This window comes from Lissotriton helveticus, chromosome 9 (genome assembly GCF_964261635.1).
Source record: "Lissotriton helveticus chromosome 9, aLisHel1.1, whole genome shotgun sequence".
In the NCBI taxonomy this organism is placed as follows: Eukaryota; Metazoa; Chordata; class Amphibia; order Caudata; family Salamandridae; genus Lissotriton; species Lissotriton helveticus.
The window spans coordinates 258,948,888-258,973,898 of record NC_136070.1 but is presented as its reverse complement, the minus strand read 5'-3'; the positions used below and the strand labels follow the sequence as shown (position 1 = coordinate 258,973,898).

Sequence of the window (25,011 nt, the reverse complement as noted above, 5' to 3'; positions counted from 1 at the left end):
CACTGGAGTCAAGCTATCCAGGCTGAATGAAGGCTGATAGCCAGAAACCGGTCCTTGGATGCTTGATTCCGGTCTGGGAAAGACAGGGCTTGGCAGTTCGGACTGGACTTTTCCCATGAGGCAAAGGGTCAGAGCTGATTTGCATATAGCCAGTGTCTAACCCAGGGTGGTGTGGAGTGAAAAAAACGATGGATTTAGGCCCAGATCCTTGTACTGGGGTGAATGTATGACATTGTTCTACATTCTGTCCATCAACTGTGTTTTTTGCAATTTTCACCCCGAGTGGGCTGGGTATGCTCAGACGTGAGTCCCAGGCTCTCCACACCACTGGAGTCAAGCTATCCAGGCTGAATGAAGGCTGATAGCCAGAAACCGGTCCTTGGATGCTTGATTCCGGTCTGGGAAAGACAGGGCTTGGCAGTTCGGACTGGACTTTTCCCATGAGGCAAAGGGTCAGAGCTGATTTGCATATAGCCAGTGTCTAACCCAGGGTGGTGTGGAGTGAAAAAAACGATGGATTTAGGCCCAGATCCTTGTACTGGGGTGAATGTATGACATTGTTCTACATTCTGTCCATCAACTGTGTTTTTTGCAATTTTCACCCCGAGTGGGCTGGGTATGCTCAGACGTGAGTCCCAGGCTCTCCACACCACTGGAGTCAAGCTATCCAGGCTGAATGAAGGCTGATAGCCAGAAACCGGTCCTTGGATGCTTGATTCCGGTCTGGGAAAGACAGGGCTTGGCAGTTCGGACTGGACTTTTCCCATGAGGCAAAGGGTCAGAGCTGATTTGCATATAGCCAGTGTCTAACCCAGGGTGGTGTGGAGTGAAAAAAACGATGGATTTAGGCCCAGATCCTTGTACTGGGGTGAATGTATGACATTGTTCTACATTCTGTCCATCAACTGTGTTTTTTGCAATTTTCACCCCGAGTGGGCTGGGTATGCTCAGACGTGAGTCCCAGGCTCTCCACACCACTGGAGTCAAGCTATCCAGGCTGAATGAAGGCTGATAGCCAGAAACCGGTCCTTGGATGCTTGATTCCGGTCTGGGAAAGACAGGGCTTGGCAGTTCGGACTGGACTTTTCCCATGAGGCAAAGGGTCAGAGCTGATTTGCATATAGCCAGTGTCTAACCCAGGGTGGTGTGGAGTGAAAAAAACGATGGATTTAGGCCCAGATCCTTGTACTGGGGTGAATGTATGACATTGTTCTACATTCTGTCCATCAACTGTGTTTTTTGCAATTTTCACCCCGCGTGACTTGGAGGAGCACTGTCCGGCCTCTCCTTCAGCGCCGGATGGTGATGACGTCCTGCCTTAGGCTGCGGACTCTACGGCGCCAGAGAGGTGTCGAGTCGCGGATTCGTCTTCGGACGCCTTAGTTTACAGCCGTCACCCACGGAGGAGCTGCTTTCTCCACCGCGGGGCCCTACGGAGGAGGGTGCGGCCTTCGCTCATGCAGTGTCCACGGCTGTGGGTATTCTGCGCATGGGTGACCCGGCTGCTCATTTCCCGACAAACCATCTTATGGAGGTTCTCCACCAGGGCTCTGGTGGGAGGGAGCTATTGCTTCCCTTTGAGGGTTTGCCCCTTTCTTCCCTGATGGGGACTTGGGGGTGCCCCGCCACAATGGGATACGCTGCCCAAACACTTCCTGCACCGGCACCTTCCAGCGCCACGTGACCTGGCGTGTCTTTCCCTCCCCCCCTCTACCTCCAGTCCACTTTTGCAGACTGCTTTTCCCTCCCTGCCGCCACTGTTGTCTTCACCGTCCCGGGAGACCCGCTGGCTGGACTCTTAGGTGCGCAACATGTTCACCTCGACCAGCGCTGCTATGCGGGCCCTTAACACCTTATGTGTGTTGGCTAGGGCCACCTCTTCTTTGTGGGACTCAGCTGAGTCCTTGGGATCCGCCGCTTCACAGGAGACTGTTTAGGTTGACTTACGACATCATGCGTTGGATGGCTGGGAGCTAGCAGCGTTTATTCTCTGCTCTGCTCTGGACATCTCGGAGGTGCTGGGCCGTGCCATGGCTTCCTCTGTCGCCCTCCGTCGCCATGCTTGGCTTCAAGACGGTGTGTTCCCTGAAAATGTTCGGGGGTGGCTGGTTGATCTTCCATTCGATGGCACTCTGTTATTCCATGCCCCGGCAGACACCGCCATCCAGAGGTTCTTGGCAGGGCTCCGTCCTCCTCCTTCTCCTCCCCCCCCCCCGCCCTAAGTGACTGCTGAGTTGATCTGGTTCTTGGACCTTCTTTTGGGCCGGTTGCCCTTTCTGTGAGGTGTGTTTTATGGCCACTCGAGTCCTCCTTGCTGGGACTGTGGCTTTGTTGGCTGCTGGACGGCCCTTTGTTGACTGTGTTTTTGCTTGAGTTATCTGCACATAATTGGCCCTGAGATTAGGCCTTCTGTTTTTCTCTTGGGCTGCTTGACAAGCCTTCTGCGGGTTTTTTTCCCCGTGGCTCTTTCGTTTTTTCCTCTGCTGCGGATGTTTCTGACAAAGAGGGTTCCCATGTCTTGGGACTTAACGTACCCTATGTGGGGTAGTGGTAGATGTTATATAGCTTGCGCTCTGCTAGGGAGTTCTGGTCGCCTTCGGGCTTCTGCTCTCCATGGCGTTTATGTATGTTGCTGATGCTTCTTTAGGTCGTGTGTGTGGACCCCTCGTAGTAGTGTGTCCAGGCATTTCTTCACCTTCATGCTCCTGTCCTGGAGGCTAGGATGGTTCTGTGTTTCTCCCTTTGTCAGCCGTAGCCTACCCGGTGTTCCTGGGGCCCCGGGCTGTTCTTCCTGCTTCCGGCAGCTTATTACTGCTGGAGCCGCTCTGTCTGGTCTGTTGCCTTCAGTCTATTGTGGCTTCGCCTTCTTTTCCCTCGTTTCCTTGGGCCCTCTAGGATTTCTTCTTCCTCTTCCTTTTCCTGGCATTGGATGGAAGCTCTGTTGCCTTGTAGGGGCGTGGGGTGCTTCCGCCTCCCTAGTCTTGCCCTTGGTTCCTCTGTTGAGAGTGAACGGGCGTCCTCTTCTTCTTTCTTCTTCCCACACCCCTCTTGGGGTTGGTGGTGTTCTGCTTGTGGGGGTTCCCCCCTGCCCGGGAGGACGGGGCTCTTCGCCCTGTCTATTGGACTAGTCCACTGTGGGACCCTCTGTTATGTCCAGGCTGGTTGGGTCCTTCCGCAGACCCTCCTTCCCCGTGGGTATGACTAGGGTATTTATTCTACGTTAAGGAATCTGCAGCTAGTAGTCTCTATCAGATGCATGAGTTACTTACCTTCGGTAACGATGTATCTGGTAGAGACGATTCTAGCCGCAGATTCCTTCACGGCCCGCCCTTCCTCCCCGTTCTGCGAGGACCCTTTGGCTTGCCCTTCTTCACTCGCCTCCTGGTGGATGGCTATGATGAGTGTGTGCATTCTTTCGCTCTTTTGACAAGACGTTGTCTTGCTTTTTGTTCCTTCCTCTTCTTTGGTAATGTAGAGGCTGAGTCTATAGGTACTCCTGTGCTCCTCTGCTCTGGTTGCTCCAGGATTGAGGCTGGCCTTCTTTCGTCCCTCATTTCCCTCCCTCTTGTTTCTGAGGGCCCTGGCCCCTCTGCTACCCTCTGGGTTTGGGTCATTTGGCCTTGCCCTGCCCTGGCTCCCTTGGGGGGGGGGGTTGTCGCACTCTGTCAGGGGTTGCCTTTGAGGTCTGTCGTTCCCTGTTTGTCTTGGAACTGGCTCCCCTTCATGGGTTTTGGTCGGGGTTGTAGTCCCGCTGCATGTTGTCATGACATTTTGCATATGTTCCTTGTCTTAAGGGGGACACTGTTTTCATAACTGGCAGGGTGGCTGCTCAGGGCTGTGCTCTGTTCTTTCTTCTTTCCCTGCTTTTGGGTACTGCAGTGTTAGCACTGCTCCTTATGGTGTTCTTCATCGCCATTCCTTTTTCTTTTCCATTTTTCTGCTGTTTCACACACTGTTCCCATGCTCCCACAGTTTCTCTGCTGGCTCCGCGTTGTGGCGCGGAAAAGTTCTCAGAAGAAAACGGACATAGGCGGGACTTATGTGACCTCGCTGACGTCACGTATGCGGGCGACGCCTGGGCAGAGTCGCGTGACGCCGTCCACCCCGGTGTGCAGGGATGCTGTGGCAAAAAGTTTTCCGGATCCAGTCTCACTCCTGGGGATAATTCTGCGCTAAGGAATCTGCAGCTAGAATCGTCTCTACCAGATACATTGTTACCGAAGGTAAGTAACTCGTACTTTAGGTCTCCCAGTGCCTGCGCTAAGCTCATGTGTCTGCTATTCTGACCACTTTCTGAGATTCCAAAAGTATGTTTCGTGATTTTGCCCTTGTTGTTCCACCTCCCCACTCGTAGTCTATATATTCACTTCAGTATTAACGCTAATGAGTCTGCGGGCTGGCTTACTCTTGCAAGGTTGGGATTTCTTCTGCTGTTTGCTTTCCTCGTCCAACATAGTCTCAGTCCTCAGCGGCTGACCATATTAAATCAGCTTTTCGCTTTCTACACCAGCCTCCTCCCCAATCACCACGATTTGCACCAGGTGTCGAACTTCTGAAGTTCCTTTGGTTATTCCTACAGTGCGTCTTCAAAGACTACTTTGCATGAAGCTGGTCCCTGTCCCAAAGGGCACACTAATTTTAACAAGCATTGAAAATGCAATAGGTCTCGCAATAGAAGAGTTTGACCTTTTTCGTTTTGCAAATGGATGAGTGGCGTTGCGTGGATGAGTGGCGTTGCGTGGATGAGTGGCGTTGCGTGGATGAGTGGCGTTGCGTTGATGAGTGGCGTTGCGTGGATGAGTGGCGTTGCGTGGATGAGTGGCGTGTGTGAGTGGCGTTGCGTGTGTGAGTGGCGTTGCGTGTGTAAGTGCCGTTGTGTGTGTGAGTGGTGTTGCGTGTGTGAGTGGCGTTGCGTGTGTGAGTGGCGTTGCGTCGATGAGTGGCGTTGCGTGTGTGAGTGGCGTTGCGTGTGTGAGTGGCGTTGCGTGTGTGAGTGGCGTTGCGTGTGTGAGTGGCGTTGCGTGTGTGAGTGGCGTTGCGTGTGTGACTGGCGTTGCGTGTGTGAGTGGCGTTGCGTGTGTGAGTGGCGTTGCGTGTGTGAGTGCCGTTGCGTGTGTGAGTGGCGTTGCGTGTGTGAGTGGCGTTGCGTGTGTGAGTGGCATTGCGTCGGTGAGTGGCATTGCGTGTGTGAGTGGCGTTGCGTGTGTGAGTGGCGTTGCGTGTGTGAGTGGCGTTGCGTGTGTGAGTGGGGTTGCGTGGATGAGTTGCGTGTGTGAGTGGCGTTGCGTGTGTGAGTGGCGTTGCGTGTGTGAGTGGCATTGGGTGTGTGACTGTGCTGCCTGTGGCGAGTGCAAACTACAATCAATTGGCACAGATTAAAATAATATTTTTAAAACATGAGTTTATTATGCCAGTTTCAAAACAACTAGTAGTTTCACTTAACCTGCATTAACAGTAGCACTTGGAATATAGGTATTTAAACTCTTTGATGTCGCACATACGGCATTGAGCTGGGAGATCAACAGCTGAGCTGTACATTTTCAGTTTTGCGTGTAATTGTGTTATATCTAGGGAGACGGACGGACGTGAAAGTGATCGGGGGAGGAGGGGGGTGGGGAGCACGTGAGTGGTGTATGTATGTGCCTAAGCGAGGTGCTTGGGAGAGCGAGGCTGTCCAGGAGGGAGGGGGAAAAGGGAGGGGTTATGGCAAGCAGGGGGCCTGATTATGGCCACAGCTTGAAGTCTTTGAAGTCTCCGCATGCTGGCAAATGGTGATGAGGCAGAGAGTCTTTGATTCAGAGTTGTACTTCTGGATTGCTTTACTTAGGGAGGAGCCAGACAAGCATGAGGGCCTTTGAAAGTCGGTAGTATAGACGGTATGTGAATGGCGACTTTGGGTGATGTTATCATACATGGTTCATGGCCCTGCACTGCAGAGCGGGCATAGCGGAAACGCTTTATTATTTACTGTCAACGAGAACTGAAGGCGAGGGTGCTAGGCAAAATGCAAATCTGGCGGGCGAGAGTGCAGTGGCCCGAAGATGGGGGGTTGGGTAGTGTGGGGTAAACAAGAGCCACCCAGCAGCACGTGAGCGGGAGGCACCACTTGTAGGGGGTGGATGTGAAGAGGACTCGTCCCTGTGCACGCGAAAGTGAAAGCAGCGGCCGCATCAAAAGTGTGCAAATTTAAAATACAAACTGCAACGAAGTAGAGCATCAAAAAGAACCCGCTGTAGACTTACTGCAATTTGAGAGATGCTGTCGCGTGAAGGGACAAACTGAGTGTGTTACTGCAGTAGAAAGTGAAGAAAGGCAAACCAAGATGAAAAAAAAGTTAAAACAAGAATAAGACCAAAAGAGACAAGACGGAGGGAAGGCAGAGAAGGGGAGGGGGGAGGAGAAATGCGACACGGCGGGCAGGGGAGGGGGCGTAGCGGGGAGAGGGTGTGAAAGCAGCAGGGGCCTGGAGTGCGGCTGAGGGAACTGAAGAAATGCGACACGGCAGGCAGGGGAGGGGGCGGAGCGGGGGTGTGGGAGGAGTGCGCCTGAGGGAAAATACATGCAAGGCAGGCGGCTGGGGGCATGTGCACGCTCTTTTAAGCTCAATGCGCATGCGCATTGAGCTTGAATTTCACGGGCACTGCAAGGAATCGCCACGATTCCTTGCAAGTTGGTTAAAGACTGTTTAAGCCCCCATAGTCTCGCAAGCTCGATGCGCATGCGCATCGACAGGCGAGACCTAAAAATGATGTACTGGAATGCAGCACCGGGTAATTACCTGTGCCTGAGACTAACACCATCTGTTATGATTTTGCTTTTGCCAGTGGCACACCTTCAATACTACGATTTTGCTCACAGGTGGGTCCCCTGCTTTCTATGGTTTAGTATTCAAGCTGCACTTCACCTTTGTTGGCCAACAAGTTTGAAACTGGTCTCCGGTTGATTGTGTTCCCATTCTGATGAGATGAGGCTTTACTGCTCAGGTGGGGCTGCTTCTCCTGGAGCATGGCCAATAATTAATTGCTTACGGTTGATCACTGTCTGAAGAGGGACGGTGAGCAAAAAAACAATGGACTGGAACGAGACCCAGAGTAATTACCAGGGGCGGAGATCAATTTTAACATTTCATCCCATCACTTTTTTGCTCTTCTAACATCTCAAGATAGTCACTGTATCTCGGAACTCTTTTCCATTTTGTTGCCCTCCATCGAATGATTCTTAATTTTAGAATGAGGTGCCAACCATCTGTCATGTTAACTGGAATGTCTAATTGCTGCATGTTTCATTCAGTCCAAATTGATTCTCTAATGTCTCCTAATTTATGGGATTAAGATGCATGCATCTGCAAGTGATTTGATTAGCACTGTGCACTATGCTGTCAGAAAACCCTAAAGCATTGTTATGGATCTTCGTAAAATCACATGGTGGAAGACGTTTATTCAAGCACTCACTCTAAAGTAAAGGACGTCTTACGATCATTGAAAATGCAACAAAGTGTACCACGCAAATATTTTATATAAAAACAAAATTTAACATTTCAGCTTTTGGTATTTACATAGGAGCTTGATCAAATCATTAAAAAATATTAGATGTGCATGGCAGAAAAACAAAACATACGATCCAGTGCAAAAACAGTACTTCCCAGTAGTCAGTCAATGCCTTTGTCTCCCACAACATGATCACATTGCCCCCAACCCTCCCCCATAACTCATCCGGATGAAACCTTCAGAACCTCATATAAGAAGTCTCAAATGTTATTTCTTTCTTAGAGCAAAGTTCTTATTAAGTCTGGGCAGAGTCAGCACAAAAAAAAGTCCACTGCTCTACGCGGAGCTCCGCAAGTGGCAGAGTGCGCTGGATAAATACAGTTCGCTGTGATTTTCAGTGCCAGGTGCTTGTCCGCACTGTGCAATCATCGCGAACAGCACCATGCACCGCGCAAGCTGGCACTGCTTCTTTTCTGCCGCTCGAGTAGATTTTTACTCGAGCAGCAGCTTTCCGAACGTGAACGGATGGTTTCTCAACGTGAGCAGTCACGAGTGACCACTCGCAATGAGAAATCTGACGCCCATGTTGAGAAATCTCACCAGGAGGTTGATTTTCCACGCTCGTGCTCGCCAACTTGATGTTGACGATCACGAACTTGGAAAAATCTCGCCGGGAGGTGGATTTTCCTCACTCACGCTCACCAACTTGACGTTGACAAACACAAGCGAGGGAAAAAACTCTGCGAGCTCCGCATAACACGGAGTGCGGAAAACTCTACACACTCCGCGAGCGGAGTTCACCGCCCAGGCTTAGTTCTTATACCGAAAAACACGAAGTGGGGGAGGGTCAAAGAGGGCAATAATTTAACGACCAAGGCTACTTAGGCCCCTACAATAGCAAAACAAACAAAAGAAACCTGGTCAGAATCGCTGTGAGTATGCCATGTTGAGTCTGAGACCATGAGTCCAATAATGACACTGTAGTGATATCACTGGGCTAGAAAAATTCCCATCAGCCCACCCATCCGGTGGTGTATTGTCACGTGGGAGCTGTATCATAAATCCAAATCTTCAAGCAACTGAGATTGATGCAAAGAAGGATTTTGAAGATTTTTGAGACCACAGTGATTCACTAGTGATGCCTAATGGGGTGCAGTGCCCTTTTGTTTGTTTTGCTTAGTTCTTATACCACCACAAATACAAAGTTTAAACTGGGGAGGTCTGCTGTGGTTGGGTGTCTCCCACATAAGAGATTATTCCTAATGCTCCCTGTCAAGGAGGTAAATGATTAGTTGGAAATGAGCTAAGGACAGGTGAACTCATAGGCACAAGACTAGTCTCATCAGCAAAGGCACAAAGATATCAAGAACACCGTACTAAGTAGTAAGTATATACACACACAAACACACTGGTTTCGCCACATTATAATTGTCTTTTCAGCTTAGGAGGTTCTCCTCTTCGATAAATGCAGCAGCAACGGATGCCTTGGGTTTACTTTTGAGTGTTCATTTAATTCTCAAGAGATCCTTGTAGACATTTCAGGCCAAGAGTCAGCGCTTAATAGGTAGAGGGGGAGTATGGTGAGTGTGTAGCTGGCACTGGGAGCATCTGGTTATTCAAGATGGTACAGCAAGTTTGAATGTTCATAGTTAATCCATATTTATTGCAACTTTAAGCTTGTCAATCAGAAGAACAAACAGCACATTAAGTGTTACGATTCTCTAGGAATGGGTGTGGGGAGGGTAGGGGTTACTGACAGTACCTGATCACACAGGCATGGTCCTTTGAAGATGAAAAAACCACAAAGACTTATAGGTGCAGGCAAATGTGTGAGACTGATATGTTGTGGATTTGACGTATATTTCATGGATGTCTTGTATGACCCATGCCCTTGATTCTACATTTCAGAAGTAAATTATTTACACAAAAAACGGAATGTAATTACATGTGGTCACAGGCTTCAAGAATTAGGCACCCGGGACTGTCCCAGTTTTTGTCCTGTCAATTTGCTCCCATTTCTCCATGACAAAAGACTGCCACTTTACAATAACAGGAACATATGATTGTAGAAGGTAAATGTGCTTGTCTTATCTATCCCCCTTCACTCTATATCTAAATGGAAGGTATCCACTACATAGACTCTGGCAGTTCAGTCTCATGATATCCCTGTTTGTCATAATTTTCGGGGAACTAGAGAGCGAGCTTGCGAGGGGAGGGCTCTTATCGCCTCCGCTGTGGAGGTGGTCGTGGTTTGCTCTTGATAGTCTCACACTTGGGAATGTGTCTCTCGGCCACATTGGGAGCAAACCGGCGGCTGCAGTGTGGGCAGGCAACATAGTCTGGATTTTCATCAGGAGGCGGTGGGGGCAGATCTGACAGCTTCCCCCCCTTGGCGATGACCTGTTGTACCTCTCTGGCCTGGCGAATATTCCTGATGAACGTTTCATGCTTCTGCCTCCATGTGGTCTTCTTGGCCTGGATTTGCTGCTCCTGGTTAAAGAGGAGAAATAGGAGCATAAGAAGAGATATTTGCATGCAATACTATCTTACTGCAATAAACTAAAGCAAGACAACATGGCATTGAAGAATATTGCTCTACAATCACAATGCCTCACCAGCACCGTTTTCTCCTCCCACTTCCAACTACACTCTGACACCTTGGCTTTCGCCTCCTCTGCCAGAAGCCTCAGTTATATTGGCCCATCGATGCATATGGATCAATTTATCATCACAACTGCATCAGCAACTCGGTTTCAAATGGTTAAAAAAAGAAAATACACTCCTCTCTTCCATTGCACCCTGACAAAACATGAATCAATTCCTGGGTACTCTCCAAACTGGACTACAGTAACAGCCTGGTCACTAGACTACCTCACTGCTTCTTCTCCCCACGACTCAAACCTTATTTACCCTCCCTAAACACACTCCCACCATTTCCTTCTGACATGAAGCTGGATAGTTGTAAAAAAACAAAAAGAGAAAAAAACAGGGCACTCTACAAACTATTGATGCTTGTATTTAAAGCAGTTAAGTAGATCTTTCCTGGCTACTTGACTGACTTTTTGACTTAATAGGGCCCCACCAAGAATCTTTGATGTTCTAGTCTAAATCTTCTTGTGACTCCCAAACCCTCCTGTTCATCAACCCGATTCTGGCCTCTCCATCTTCTAGGCCACGTCACTGGAACTCCCTACCCCAGGAGTCTCCAACCTTTTCTTTAATAAGTGCTACCAAAGTTAAACAAATATCCCAAGCTACTAATATTGTTAGTGTTGTAATAGTGACCACATTGCATAAGATTACATTAGTGGCCATCTCATGCTTGTAAATGAGAAATTATCACACCTGTGCATCTGGCAGAGTTGCCAGCAGTAATCTGGAAAAGATGTGTATCAATTTGGAAGCCTCTACAGGGCACAGAACAGCCATAACTGCAGTGCAACAAAATCATAAGTCTCCCCAATGCCACATAATTTATCACTCAAATATGAGCTTTAAATATAACATGTATTTGTAAACTGCACGTTTACTTTATAAAAGTTCTTGGCATTGAATAACATGTTTATTGTTAACCAACTGAATGATTTTAGTGGTTGAATTGGAAATTCAAGCATTTTAGTCAAACATCCGCCAATGAGTTCTGAAAATACACACATTTTCATTTCAAATGCAGGCTTGTGAATTTTGGTATACATATTCCATAATGTAAATGCTTCTTATTGAGAAGGCTGAGCTGCACACTGGAGAGCTACTTCAAGGTAACGAGCTACTAGTTGGAGAAGCTGCCCTACCCTCTAACATAGGGGCATGTTCTTCACTCAATGAGTTTAAAACTGCCCATGAAATTAACCTAATATGATCTGGAAAGGCGAATAACTAATTCCATTATTGTACTCTGATTAAATATATGTAATCTGTATTTTTATCTAAAGTTAAGTAATTTGCTGTTTGTTTCCCCATCACAATTCATCTATTTCATACGACATTTCTGTATTCTTAACTGGTTTATATCCCTATATATTTTTGACCCTTATACCATGTACTGCTTTTGCTTTCATGTTCAATATTTCTGAACCCCTTGCAACAATAATAAACCAATTGTAAAGCAGTGACTGTGGATTGTTAACCTGCTGATTGGTACTGGAACTAGCTGTTGTCGCTAAAACGTGATTGAGAATTAGTGGTAGTAGGGCCTTCAAATGTTTGGGTCCTAGACCACATCTTACAGCTGGGAAGTAATAACATATGTGGCCTGTTTTCTGCAGTTCTCCCTATTCTGTGCCCTGGGCTGGCATGCCGCATTTTGACAGCTTAGACTTAGAGCAATAAAGCCTGTCGATGCTGTAGTTCATTGTTCTTGAGCAAAACATGAGCTGACCCCCACACAACAGTTTCTAACTAAAGGGGCAGGAAACAGGTGATCTCTAGGTTTTTACCTTAGGAAGGGAGGGAGGTTGAACTGTTCAGAGTAGGGTTCCCTTTAGCATTTGAGTTTTCTTCTTATCCTAGAACCCTCACCACCCCACTCAATATAATCTCCTTCATGAGTACTCAGAAAAACTGAACACCTCATGTTACAGAACGGAGTACTTACAGGTGAGATAGTTTTTGTATATATTTAAACATGTTGTGTTGTGTATGGGGGATGAGGTGGAGTAGCAGAAAGGCGCCAATGGTTGAGAGCCATCCTCTTCAGTGTTTAAAGTATAATCAATTTTATCAGGGAAAACTGAAACTCATTATCAGCCAATGTAAACATTTCGGATGAAATCATAAACACCATTTATCCTCCATTGTTACCAAATGAGGGAATTAATTTAGATGGTTCTGTCAAAGGTAAAAGTGGACTTGTGGTGATCTCCACGCCTCTCATCTATATTTTTCAAATAAACAATGTATTTCAGGCTTCACTTGGCTGTGAGGGTGAATATCTTACCGGACAACCATGCAGGATCCTCAAACAAATCTTTTCTTGAAAAATAAGATAGATATAAACTAAAAAGAAATGATGAATGGTGTTACAATAATGCAGATTCGAAAGCACACCCTTAGATGTGCCACCCTGAACATATGCTTTCCCCGGGAAGAAACAAAAATATATCTCAGAAAACAGATGCCAAATATAATATGCATGTGTGAGGGGACCAGACCTTGAAATTGAGTGGGGATTATAGATACAGTCAGTTGTGTGCCACTAGATAAATGCATGCTCAAAAGTGTGTCATAAAGTGTACAACCTCACATCAATAAACCACTTCCTTAATGCTGCCTTTGCAAAAGTGGATTATAAATTGAAAAGGATGGTAGTCCTCAAGCACTGTTCCTTGCTAGGTCCAGTTAGGTGTTAGCAATTTTAAAACTAATCTTAACCCTTGGTATCTGTGGCATTGCGGAGATCGGGTCACACTAGACCGTATCAAAGTCTTAAGTTGAGGCAAACTGTGATAGAGCGCAGGTCAGATACAGGGACCAGGTTCGCCCCGCTGTAAAGATGACCTTCTGACATAGTCGTTTTTCTGGAGACAAATCTCATCAACGAGGTCGTCAGCGGGTCAGGCTGCAGACTAGATACGATGGCCCCCAGGCCATCCTTTCAAGAGAAGGTCATACCTTTTTAGGTCTCGCTGAGCCAGTGCATGCGTTGTCGGAGAGACATCTAGTAGGTGAGTTTTCAAAGTGCCGCTGACTGGCCTAGCGCTTGCGTTCACGTGAGCGTGCACGCGCGCAGCCGACATCTGTCTCCTCCGTCACAGGTCATTAAGTTGCTTGTTTTTATTTCCCGTGCTTTCCCCGCTGCCTCCGTCGATCACTTTCACTTTCTTTTAAATCCAAATGTAAATTACCATGGTGTGCAAACTTTTTCGAGTTGCATCAAAATAGTCTTATTATTATTATTAGTTTTATGAATAAACGTATTGTCCTCAAACTTTGTAGTTACTTCCGTGCACTACCACGTATTTACTCTGCTCGTCAATGCCTACCAACTATACAAATTGGTATCGGGCCTAATTTAATTGCTCCCAACACGCAACTTGCATGGATTACAGTACGCACACACACACACACAACAACACACACACCCACAACCACACCCACACAACCACAGACACAACCACAACCACACACACAACCACACACACAACCACACCCACACCCACAACCACACACAACCACACACACACACACAACCATCACACACACAACCACACAACCACTCCCAACCACACACAACCACAACCACACACACAACAACCACCCTCAACCACACACACAACCACATAACACACACACAACCACACACACAAAACCACACACACAACCACACACAACACCACACACATACAACCACACACAACCACACACACAAACACACACAACTACACAGACAACACCACATAAACACACACACATACAACCACACACACACAACCACACACAACCACACCCACACCCACAACCACACACACACAACCACACACACAACCACACACACACAACCACACACACACAACCACAGACACACCCACACAACCACACACACACAACCACACACAACCACACACACAACCACACACAACACAACACCACACACATACAACCACACACACACAAACACACACAACTACACAGACAACACCACATAAACACACACAACCACACCCACACACACAACCACACACACACAACCACACACACACAACCACACACACAACCACACACACAACCACACACACACAACCACAGACACAACCACACACACACACACAACCACACACACACAAACACACACAACCACCACACACACAACCACACACACACACACAACAACACCCACCACACACACAACCACACCCACCACACACCCACAACCACACACAACCACAACCACACACACAACAACCACGCTCAACCACACACACAACCACATAAACACACACACAACCACACCCACACACACAACCACCCACAACCACACCCACACCCACACACACAACCACACACACCACACACACCCACACACACACAACCACACACACAACCACACGCACAACTACACACACAAAACCACATAAACACACACACAACCACACAGACACAACCACACACACTACCACACCCACACACACTACCACACCCACACACACAACCACACACACACACAACCACACACACACACCCCCACCCACAACCACACACACAAACACACACACAACCACACACACTAACACAACCGCACACACATATCCACACACACAACCACACAGACACAACCACACACAAACAACAACACACACAACCACACCCACAACCACACACACTACCACACCAACAACGGCACACACACACAAAATGTTAGCTTTGGCTTATTTGCAATGCAAACTTTATCTCAATAGGTTGCTGTAACAAGCTGCAAGTCCGCTACAGAAGCCCATTCATTTGCTAATTATTTTCCACATAAGGTTGGAAGACCATAAAGTGGAGTATTCAGGATTTTGAATAGTTTCTTGTTTGAAGATGTTACTCTCTCCTGCACACCCCACTCCTGTACTAAGGTTACGAGTGACCTGGCATCCGCCTTTCAGAGGTTCTTGCATCCACCCAAGTCTGGCCTGGCACTGGTGCGTCCCAGCCTGGCGCACCGGGTGATGATCTCCGCACCTCCTTCTAGACCCCAGCTCACTACTGTTTGCAGTCTGTCACTCACCCCTCACCTCCCTGGCACTCACCCTTCACCCCTCAGGCCTGGTAGTCACTCCTGGCACTCACCCTTCTCCCTCTCTGGCACTCAGCATTGACTCTGCGTGACACTCAACTGTCACCTCCCTGACACTCACCCATGTCCCTCCTGGCATTCACTACTTGCCCCCTTGGCACTCACCCTTCACCTCCATGGCACGAGCCCTTCATCCCCCTGGCCTGGCAGCTACCCTTCACCCCTTGCACTCACCCTTCCCCTCCCTGGCACGAGCCCTTGACCCTCCTGACTCTTACGTCTCACCTCCACAGCATTCAACCTTCATCTCCATGGCACTCACCCTTCAGCACCCTGACCTGGCACTTAACCTTCACCTCCGTGGCACTAGCCCTTCACCCCTCTGGCCTGGCAGCTTCCCCTCACCCCTGGCATTCATACTTCCCCCTTCTAGGTACTCACCCTTTCCCTTCCTGGCACTCACCGTTGACCCTCCTGACTCTTGCGTCTCATCTCCCTGGCACTCACTCTTCACCTCTCTGGCACTCACCCTTCACCCCCATGGCCTGACAGTCACCCTTGTCCCTTATGGCATTCACTCCTTACCTCCCTGCCACTCACCCTTGACCCTCCTGGCACTAGGCCGGTTTCCCCCAAGAACAAAAAATAACAAGCATTGGCATAGCCAATAGGTCTCGCCTTTGGGACTTTATAAGTGTTTAGCCATGCAACAGATGATGTTATTGCACCAAGGATAATTTGCTGAACAACTAAATACTTAGAAGGTCCCAAAAGCGAGACCTATTGGCTATGCCAATGCTTATTTAAAGGTGGATATGGGAACACTGGAAGGTTCTATTATTTATTTCGAAAACAGCATAGAATGAGGCAAACTATTGTTTAGCTCAGCACATCAGATGTAATGGGGAGTTAACTGTGAAGTGAATAGACTGTGTCAGTCACACTGAAGAGGATCACCAGGTTTGCAAGAATTTAAATAGCTCCTCTCCGGCCGACGCCTCCACAGTTCAGGAGATGGGAAAGGAGAACAAGAGAAGAAAAGATCATGAGGGAGGAGCGCCAACCTTCCATGGCGGAAGCACATCAAGTGGATGGCGTTGTGATTGCCGGGTAGAAGGGTAAAGAAAGGAGGGTTAAGGGTAGTCAAGAGAAGGTTAAGGGTGCCCCCAAAACCAAAAGAGACGCACAAATGGCTAAGGGCACGTCAATATAAGTATGCTAAAACTAAAATACAACAATGTAAGTGGCAACAAAAACACATATTAAAAAGGGCTTAATCAACTAACGTACAGAAAATGGAATGTTAAAAAAGTAAATTTTTAACGCACAATATTCATTCAAAAAGCACTGAGCTACCTGAAATGTAATATTTACAGTGCCATTCACAGCTTTACATCTGCATCCACAAGATTAAAAGCTGTGTTATTTATAATTACCGCTTATTCTATAGTCAGGAGAGAGCATCAAATCGTGCAGTAAAAGCAAAAGTAAATATATAAGGTATCATGGGACGCCTCTTGCTTAGTCAAGAAGGAATGCTAAGGAACACACTTAACAGATGGAATGAATAAGGAAAATAGTACCACACCCTGGAATGTGAAGAGACTACAGAATAAGGCCACAATATATATAGGACCGGCTACAAACAAAAAAGGCCCAATTCATTTTAATTACAGAGGTGTATTATGTCAATTTGGGATCAAATGCATTGACAACATTTTGCATCAAATACATTTCACTGTTACCGATTTGTTATGTTGCTTATTTAGAATTATCTTTTGCAGACCGTGATTTTTAAGCAAAAATAAGATCATGTACAATCGGCCATGCACTGTTATCTGATGAAAGATTATTCCAGACATGCAGGTTATAATACAAATTGTGGTACTAAAATAATTAATTTATATCTTAAAGTCCCAGCACTCTATGATATATGATGAAGAGATTACTCCCTGGGATTTAAGCAGTAGTCACTATCTGTAGTTCATTATGAAGGTACACATATTTTGAATTCATCACTTCGAAGGTTAATTCTATTCTCATTCAGGGCGTAATTGTGCTAATGATGTTGTAATTATGATTGTATGGATGAATTAATAATTACTCCTATAATGTGTTAACTATCAAGAGGTTATCCAGAGGTTTTAGTTGGACAATATGCAATATGAAATTAGCAATGACATTCACATAATATTTTGTGATCATTTTGTTGGCATAATACGAATAATTATGCGTAATGACAGAATATTACATATTTGCCAAAGTGAATTCGAACTTATGATGAATTGATTTGTTAACACTATAAATGAGAATAGTGTTAAGATGGCTGCCGCATAGACTGAGAATCATGAATGGATGAGCAGTCGTTTATTTTGCAACAAGGTAGTCCAATGAATTTACATACTTTTGTTTTGAATGACCTCCGTTTCATTGAACATAGAACATTGAGAAAGGCGTGCAACCAAAAATCGTTTGTTTTTGTTCTTTTTTAAATAACAGAAAAACATGTTTTACCCCATGAGTGCCCGAGAACTCCTTTCCAGGGAATATATATATATATATTCACCCTCACTTAAAAAACCAAAGGTTACATGGACAAAGCAATCAGAGGTGCACCACTTTTAAGATACCAATTCAAATTCCAAATATGTCCAAAAGGTTCCAGAAGTAATTGGATATCTTCTCTTTATTGATGCATCATCAATATGTGTCAAAAAACAGCCAACGTGTTTTGTCCACATGCATGTGGACTTCTTCAGGGCACACAGAAAATTTGAGAAATTCCAATTGTCATCCAAAAGTGAGGTAGCTAGGTCTGTTCGTATATTGTCATTGAGAATATAATGTAAATTCTCCAGTAAGGCAATCCAATGGGCCAAAACATGAGAAGGTAATCATGAATTGTTCGATGTCTTCTCCTTAATGGAATTAATTAGGCTAGTGTGTGTTCTCGGTCCGTATGAATGAATGAGAGAAGGGGTCAAATCGCCTCTCGTCGAGCACTACAATTGGTGTGGACCTCTTGGAAACGTGGCACTCCTCACGGTTCCATAGTGATAACTTCTGGAACTTTGTGGACATATTTGGAATTAGAATTGATATTGTAAAAGTGGTTCTCCTCTGATTGCTTTGTTTATCTGTTTTACCTAACTTAGAGGTCCATTAGGATGGCGGACGGACTAATCCGTCCGCCATCTTGTCGGGGGCCGGTACCGTCCGCCACAAGGGCGGAGGAACCGTGCCCCCAATTAGGATGCATCCGCCACAGTGGCGGGTGCATCCCGCATTTTTTACATTGCGGCGGACGGTGCTTGAAGTATCGGCCGCCGCAATGCAAAAAATGCACGTTGTACGTTTCAATGCACAACATGACAGGCACTCATGGTGTACATTGAAATGCTGGAGGGTACCATAGGTACCCCCCATTTGCACCCCCCACCCTCCCTTCACCCTGGCAAAGACTGTATGCCTTTAGGCATTCCTCACCGGCCATCCTAATATGGCTGGCGGTGTCTGATAGACACCGCCACCATATCAGGCCTTTTCCGCCGCGGTCGCAAGCCGACCGCGGCGGAAAAGCGTCGGACGGTCTTCCCCTCCGCCACGGTCCCGTCCGCCATCGTAATATGGCGGGGTAAGAAAGGTGGCGGACAGGCAGGGATGGAGGATGGATCGCCACCGCCTGAATGGCGGTGGCGATCCGTCCGCCATCCTAATGGACCCCTTAGGTTGGCACTTTTTGGGCAGAGGGTGTCTTCAGAGAGTGCACACATTCCCAAATCAAATTTTTTTTTTATCTAACTTTCTTGTGAGATAACAGTTTTGAGTGCGGCATCTGTTTGTGGTCCACTGTCTGTTGCTCTTTTCTTCACAAAGGTTAACTTGGACGTTATAGTTAGGAAATAGATTGTGAAAAAGCTTAGAAATTCACTGAAAAAAACAAAGGTTACCGGGACGTTATAGTTAGAAAATAGAATTGAAAAACCTTGAGAAATTCACTGAAAAAAACAAAAGTTACAGGGACGTTATAGTTAGGCTCAGATTTCCCTCAAACTAAACCAGTGAAATTCAACAGTTATATTTACCATAGCTAACTATAACTTACGCTCCTGCAATGAGGAAAATATAACGTCCCTTCACCTTTGTTTTTTTCAGTGAATTTCAATGTTTTTTCAAAATCTATTTCCTAACTATAACGTCAATGTAACCTTTGGATTTTTTTAAGTGAATTTCTTTGGTTTTTTAACTGGTAGTCATGTTTGCAGAGTGGTGGAGAAAGGAGGCAGGCCTCTGACCAGCTCTTAGGATTCACGCTGTAAGGGACTTATTGGCATTTGCAGATTGGTGGAGAAAGGGGCATGGCCTCCGACAACTTCTCAGCAATCCTGTGGTGTGGGACTTACTGGAGGTAAACGGAGGGGTACTTTGCCCCCAAGGACCCTCAGCATCCAAGGAGACTTCATCCCCCAACAAGCAGTGTGCCAGGAGGCGCGCTTGCAGAGTAATAGAGAAAGAGGGCGGGGCCTCTGGCGACTTGCAAGTCCTGCATGTTTTTTTTTGTTCTCTTTTTACGGGGGCAGCGTGGCCCCCTTTCCCTGACCGATTTCCCCCTCCACCTTCCATCCCCCCACCCCCCGGTGGGTCCCTGTGGGACCCCACCACCATAATTTGGGGTTTAGGGTATTCTTACCCTGCACCCTTATCTTTATTTTTCACTTTTTTGTTGGACTCGGCTTCAAGCCGAATCCAAGATGGCTGCGAACACTTTCTGATTGCAGTGTTGGCAACAGATCAAATTTTAGTAGGATCCGCGAGTCCTGAAAAGATTTGTGTTGCCAGATATCTATAGTTTAGAAACTTAAATATCTTTGAAACTTCTGAATGGATTTACACCAAATCACAAAAAGCACGCTTTCTGGATCAACATCTAGCATTCTGCCAATTCTGGTGTAATGCTGTTCAGTGGTTTGGGCTGTAGTCATGTTCACAAATAGAAAAATCCTCATAGACATGACATGAGGAAAACGCGTTTTGGGACCCCACTCTTTACTCTGCCCCCGCTTGATGGATCACTCCGAAATTTTCAACACAGCAGATGAACCAAAAAGGGGAAGTTTTGTGAAAATGTCGTCAAGATTTGTCAAGCAGCGCCAAAGTCATTAGCAAAACAAAATACGCTTTTCCATGGAAACTTTGGTCCGAACTATAACTACCTACTGGCGAACGCAAGTAGGATATAAGACTATAACTACCTACTGGCCACCGCACGTAAAAAAGAGGCACAGTTACTGCCAGTCTTACTTCTCGTAAGCAAGACTATAAGTACAATGTGCATGTTTACACACCGCTTGCAGGTTTTCAAAATACAAAAATAAAAGGTATTGCCATTTACAATGCCAATAGCTGAAACTTTTGCAAATGTGAGATCTATTGCATTGCAAATGCTTGTTTCTCTTCTGACCTGTGAGTCACATATTTAAGTTGGGGAAGCCATTAAGAAGTGTTTAATCTGTCCACTGGCTGCCCCTGCTGAAGCTGGAATAGCAGGGGGTTCACAGCACCCTTCAGTAAGGAGCTCAGCTGGGCTGGGATACATGTTGGGTACTCATACCAGCAGCAAGGCTGCAGGTTCTATGTTTTGTTATAAAACACTATTTTCTCTCTCCTTGGGCAGGCCCATCCAGGAGGTACAGTAGCCCTCTCGGATATTCTGTACCTGTGGTTTCTTCACAAATCAGTGTCTTTTCATAACTAGAAGAATGCCTATAGCATCGAGTTCCCATCTTGCGAGCTCAGTTTGCACAGCTACTTACAAGTTCAACAGCCTCCTCCAAAAAAGCATGCAGAAGCACTTTGCAGCAGAGGAAAATAGTAGTAAACCTGCGTTGGCACGCAAGGCTTTGCGGGAGTTGAACAAAAGTGCCCTTTCACTGAGTATCCCTTCTTCAGAGGTTGGGTTCAGAGGACATTGTTTGCCTCACCACGAAAGTGGCACGTCCCTGAGATAAGCAGGTGGATTGGCCTGTTTGGATGGGAGAAGACAGTCACATGTCAAACCCCCTGAAAAGCGCCTGATTGAGCCTTTCACACTGGTTTTACAGGTGCAGTAATGTGTCAAGAAATCCTGGGGGCAGACTAACTTTTCCCCAGCTCAACCCATTAGCTATATGTGGAGTGCTTGCCACAAAATGCAGTGTTTTGGTACTCATGTTATCACTCTTGTGAGAATAAAAGGCTGAGTCAACTTGGGGACTGAAGCCTTCTAGGTGTAGGTTATACACACAGAACCTCGCAACAGAGAGTTAACCCACTCAGATGTCTTGAGTTACACATGAGCAGATGTTCTATATAGCTTTAATCCATCTTCTTGTACTGTCATTTTGTAAATAAGAGAGAGGTGTCTTCAGGCCATAGTGGTTGTTTTGAGTGACGTACCAGATGATCTTGAAAAGTATATGTCCCCACATTGCAATCACCAGGAGACTATAAGGTAATGAAAACACAGCCTTGTACTGGAGTGCTGCGCTCATGAAATGGGAGCCATAAGCGGAACATGAATGAGGGAATGAAAACAAAGCCTTGTCCTGGAGTGCGGCGCTTGTGAAACGGGCACCATATAAAAAAGGTTGTAAAACAGTGAGCCCGAATGCACATCGAGGCAGAGGGAACCAGGAAATGATACCACACACTGTGTGCCTCTACTGCCTACAGAATTGTCTGTTTTCTAAAGTGATTCCAGCGAACCACGCATAAAGAAAGGGGCGCGCCGTCATTAAAGTAAAAGCGCGGCATAAGGGGCACTTTAAAAAAACTTTGTGAATGTAAATACGGAGAGTCGTGCATAAACAAAGGGGCGCGGCCTCATTAAAGTGATAGCGTGGCATAGGTCGCTTGAAAAAAATACTTTGTTAATGTGAATATGGCGAGCTGTTATAAAGAAAGGCATGTGGCTGCCATTAAAGTAAAAGCGCGGCATGGGGTGCTTTAAAAAAAAAACTTTGTTAAGTTAAATAGGGGCAAGCCCCGCATAGAGAAAGGCTCAGGTTTAAAAAAAAAAGCGGTTGCGGAGAGCATGTCCTGCCTGCAACGGCAGGCAGGAGAAAGTAATTTAGGAAAATAGTGCTCAGGGGCTGTAATTAAAACATACTGAGTAACAACACATGTAACAGGGGGTGTCCTCATGGGAGGTTACAAGAAGAGAAAAGGTGGTACTAAGGAGGGTCTACTGAGCCTATTGACCAATGAGAAGCCACCATTAACAAAGAACAGTAACAGGAGCCAATTAAAAAGATGGGCGGAAAATGGGCAGGGCTTATTGCCCCAATCCCGAATACAGCATGTCTCAAAGACATCTTGAGGGCTTATTTCCCCATCAGTTGGTTTAGTGCAACAGGACTCATCACTCTCATTAGCTGGTGCAACATGAAACAAAATGTTGCAGCCGACATTACAGGACACCAGGAAGCAGTTTCTGTATCCTCAAACCCTTGCAGGGGATTTTGACATCTCCCGCTAGAGTCCCATGGGACCATGCGTGGCCCCATGTCATCCTGCAGGACCCAGCTTGGCCCCCATGTCATCGCACAGGACTCTCCAGGAGCCAGCAGGGGTAACTGTGCTCCCATGGGAGTCCTGCAGGAACGGGAAAAAATTATTAAAAGAAGACTGTGGGGTGGGAGTCTGCAGGTGGTTGCTGACTAACAGGCATTTGACCGTCTGCAGGGTTTGGATACAGGGTGTGGTCGCAGGACAGGATTAAAGATGAAAAAAATACAGAATTTACAAGTGGTACCATTCCGGCTTCCTACCCAAAAAGAAGTATGTGAGGTATTTGTACCTTTTGTAAAAACAAAATGAGCTAACAAAGATTGATTATGTTTTGTCTCAAGCCAACTTTGTTGTGTTAAAGAATAGTGTAGGTCTCTTACAATGCAAACAGAATGATGCAGCACATAATTCTGAGTGTCAGTCTGTTGAGTTACTTCCTCACTGTGCAGAGCAGTTCTCACTCTGGCTCAGGTTGTTCTGCTTGCCCCAGGACATATTTTATGGACAATGAAAGACACATTACAGGTTGGGGAGCAAGAAGAGGGCCAACATAAGTAGTTACCAAGAAGGGCGCCAGATATGTTCAATGGACAATTTGCACATGCAATACACTGCTGCTCAGGATAATGGGAATAGATCAGAGTGCATGAAAGTTAGTGGGCCTATGGGGAAGAGTTACTAACAGCAGAACACCATTTCAAGAGGTAGCAAAGGATTTTCTGCAGCATAGGGAAGTCAGTAGCTAAAAGCCAATTAATCATCAAGAGCCATGAATAGAGCCCAGGTGTATGAAAGACTGAGTGACATTCTTACACTTTGCTCTCCACATTGTGTAATGGTATCTTTGAAGGTATTAAAACTCCCACATCCAGGTAGAACTCAAACCAGAAGCACCCAGATGCCTCCTTAACATCTGGGAACCTACCGACCTCAACACTTACACCACGCAGTGAGTCACGCTTGGCTGCATGATCGCCAAGAGAAATACCGCACAACTCTGGGGAGCCCCACATATACCCATGGTTGCAAATTGGAAGAAGGACCTTGATTGGTGTATGCTAAGAGAAAAGACAGTGTATGTGGCCCCTGGCTGCCCCCGGAAGTGGTCTAAGATATGGGCCCCCTGGAATGCATATCGCGGCGATATATGTACCCCTCCCCCCGTGCTGCTGACAGTGATGATTCCAATCCCCATTAATTCCGACTAATTATACTACTGTATTTGTATGCATATCTGATTTCGCTGTACATCCCTTTATTGACTGTTGTGAATCTGTACCTCTATGTCGAGACTGTTTAATAAAAAGAAGTATAAAAAAAATCCTCCCAAATCCTAATGTAATCCTCAAAGATGAGAAAAGACTGATAGATGTGAAAACTATATACAGAATCCACACTTCAGTGGTAAACCTAATATACAGAGATCAATAGGGCTTCATCCCAGGTAGATCGAAATCTTTTGACTAGCAGATTTGATTCATGATTTGATAGGATTGATAAACTCAGTAGTTGAGAAAGAAAGAAACCTTATTGTTCATATTTTCAACAGTAGTGTACCTTAGGGTCAAACAGACTATCTTATGGTCCCCTGTCAAAAAAAGGGACAGATTTGTAGAGGTGGTCAGATCAGTATATAAGAATACCAGAGCAAAAGTATTCGTAAATGAGGTCTTGTCAAAATATTGTGGTGTGACTAGGGAGAGCAAGTAAGGATGTCCCATCTGAGTGACAGTTTTTGCTCTCTACATTGAGACTTTGGCTCAAATGTTAGGAGAAGCACAAGAAATCTTATTTTTTAGTCTTGGGGATTGGACAAGGAAAGTAACTCTGTACGCAATGTTAACTCTGTACGCAATGTACCTAAGATTAATGCTCCAAAGTGTTGAAAAGACATCAATACCACAGACAGAAATGGAATGATATCAGGAAACAAAATACATTTGAAAAAAAGATTTAATGAATTGGATTTCAGGAAAAAATGTATTTAGGAAATGGAAAATCAGATACCTGGATGTTCAAAAAAATAGAAGCTGCTTTTAGCGTGAACTTTAGAATAGTGGTGAAAAACCTGGATTTTACTATGGGTAAAATGGGCCAAGTTGCCTAAAAATATTAATAGGTCATACAAACACAGGCCAGGTTGCATGTAATAACATTCATTAGCCAGAGCAACAATTATCCTTCGACCGCAAGCCACCTGTCATGCTTGAGCGAATGGAAATTTTTAAAGTCCAATTCATGATAAAGTGGTTTATATGAAAA

The 25,011-nt window shown here is 46.1% G+C and overlaps 1 protein-coding gene across 1 annotated transcript in view; it reads right to left on the bottom strand.

The window, feature by feature from the left end:
* Positions 1-7,495: 7,495 nt before the first annotated feature.
* ZC2HC1C (zinc finger C2HC-type containing 1C) overlaps positions 7,496-25,011 on the bottom strand; it is a 99,510-nt gene continuing 81,994 nt past the window's right edge. The window contains exon 3 of the mRNA XM_078659919.1: positions 7,496-9,977. Coding sequence (XP_078516045.1) covers positions 9,708-9,977 — 270 coding nt within the window. The 3' untranslated portion in view covers positions 7,496-9,707. The remainder of the gene's footprint in view (positions 9,978-25,011) is intronic.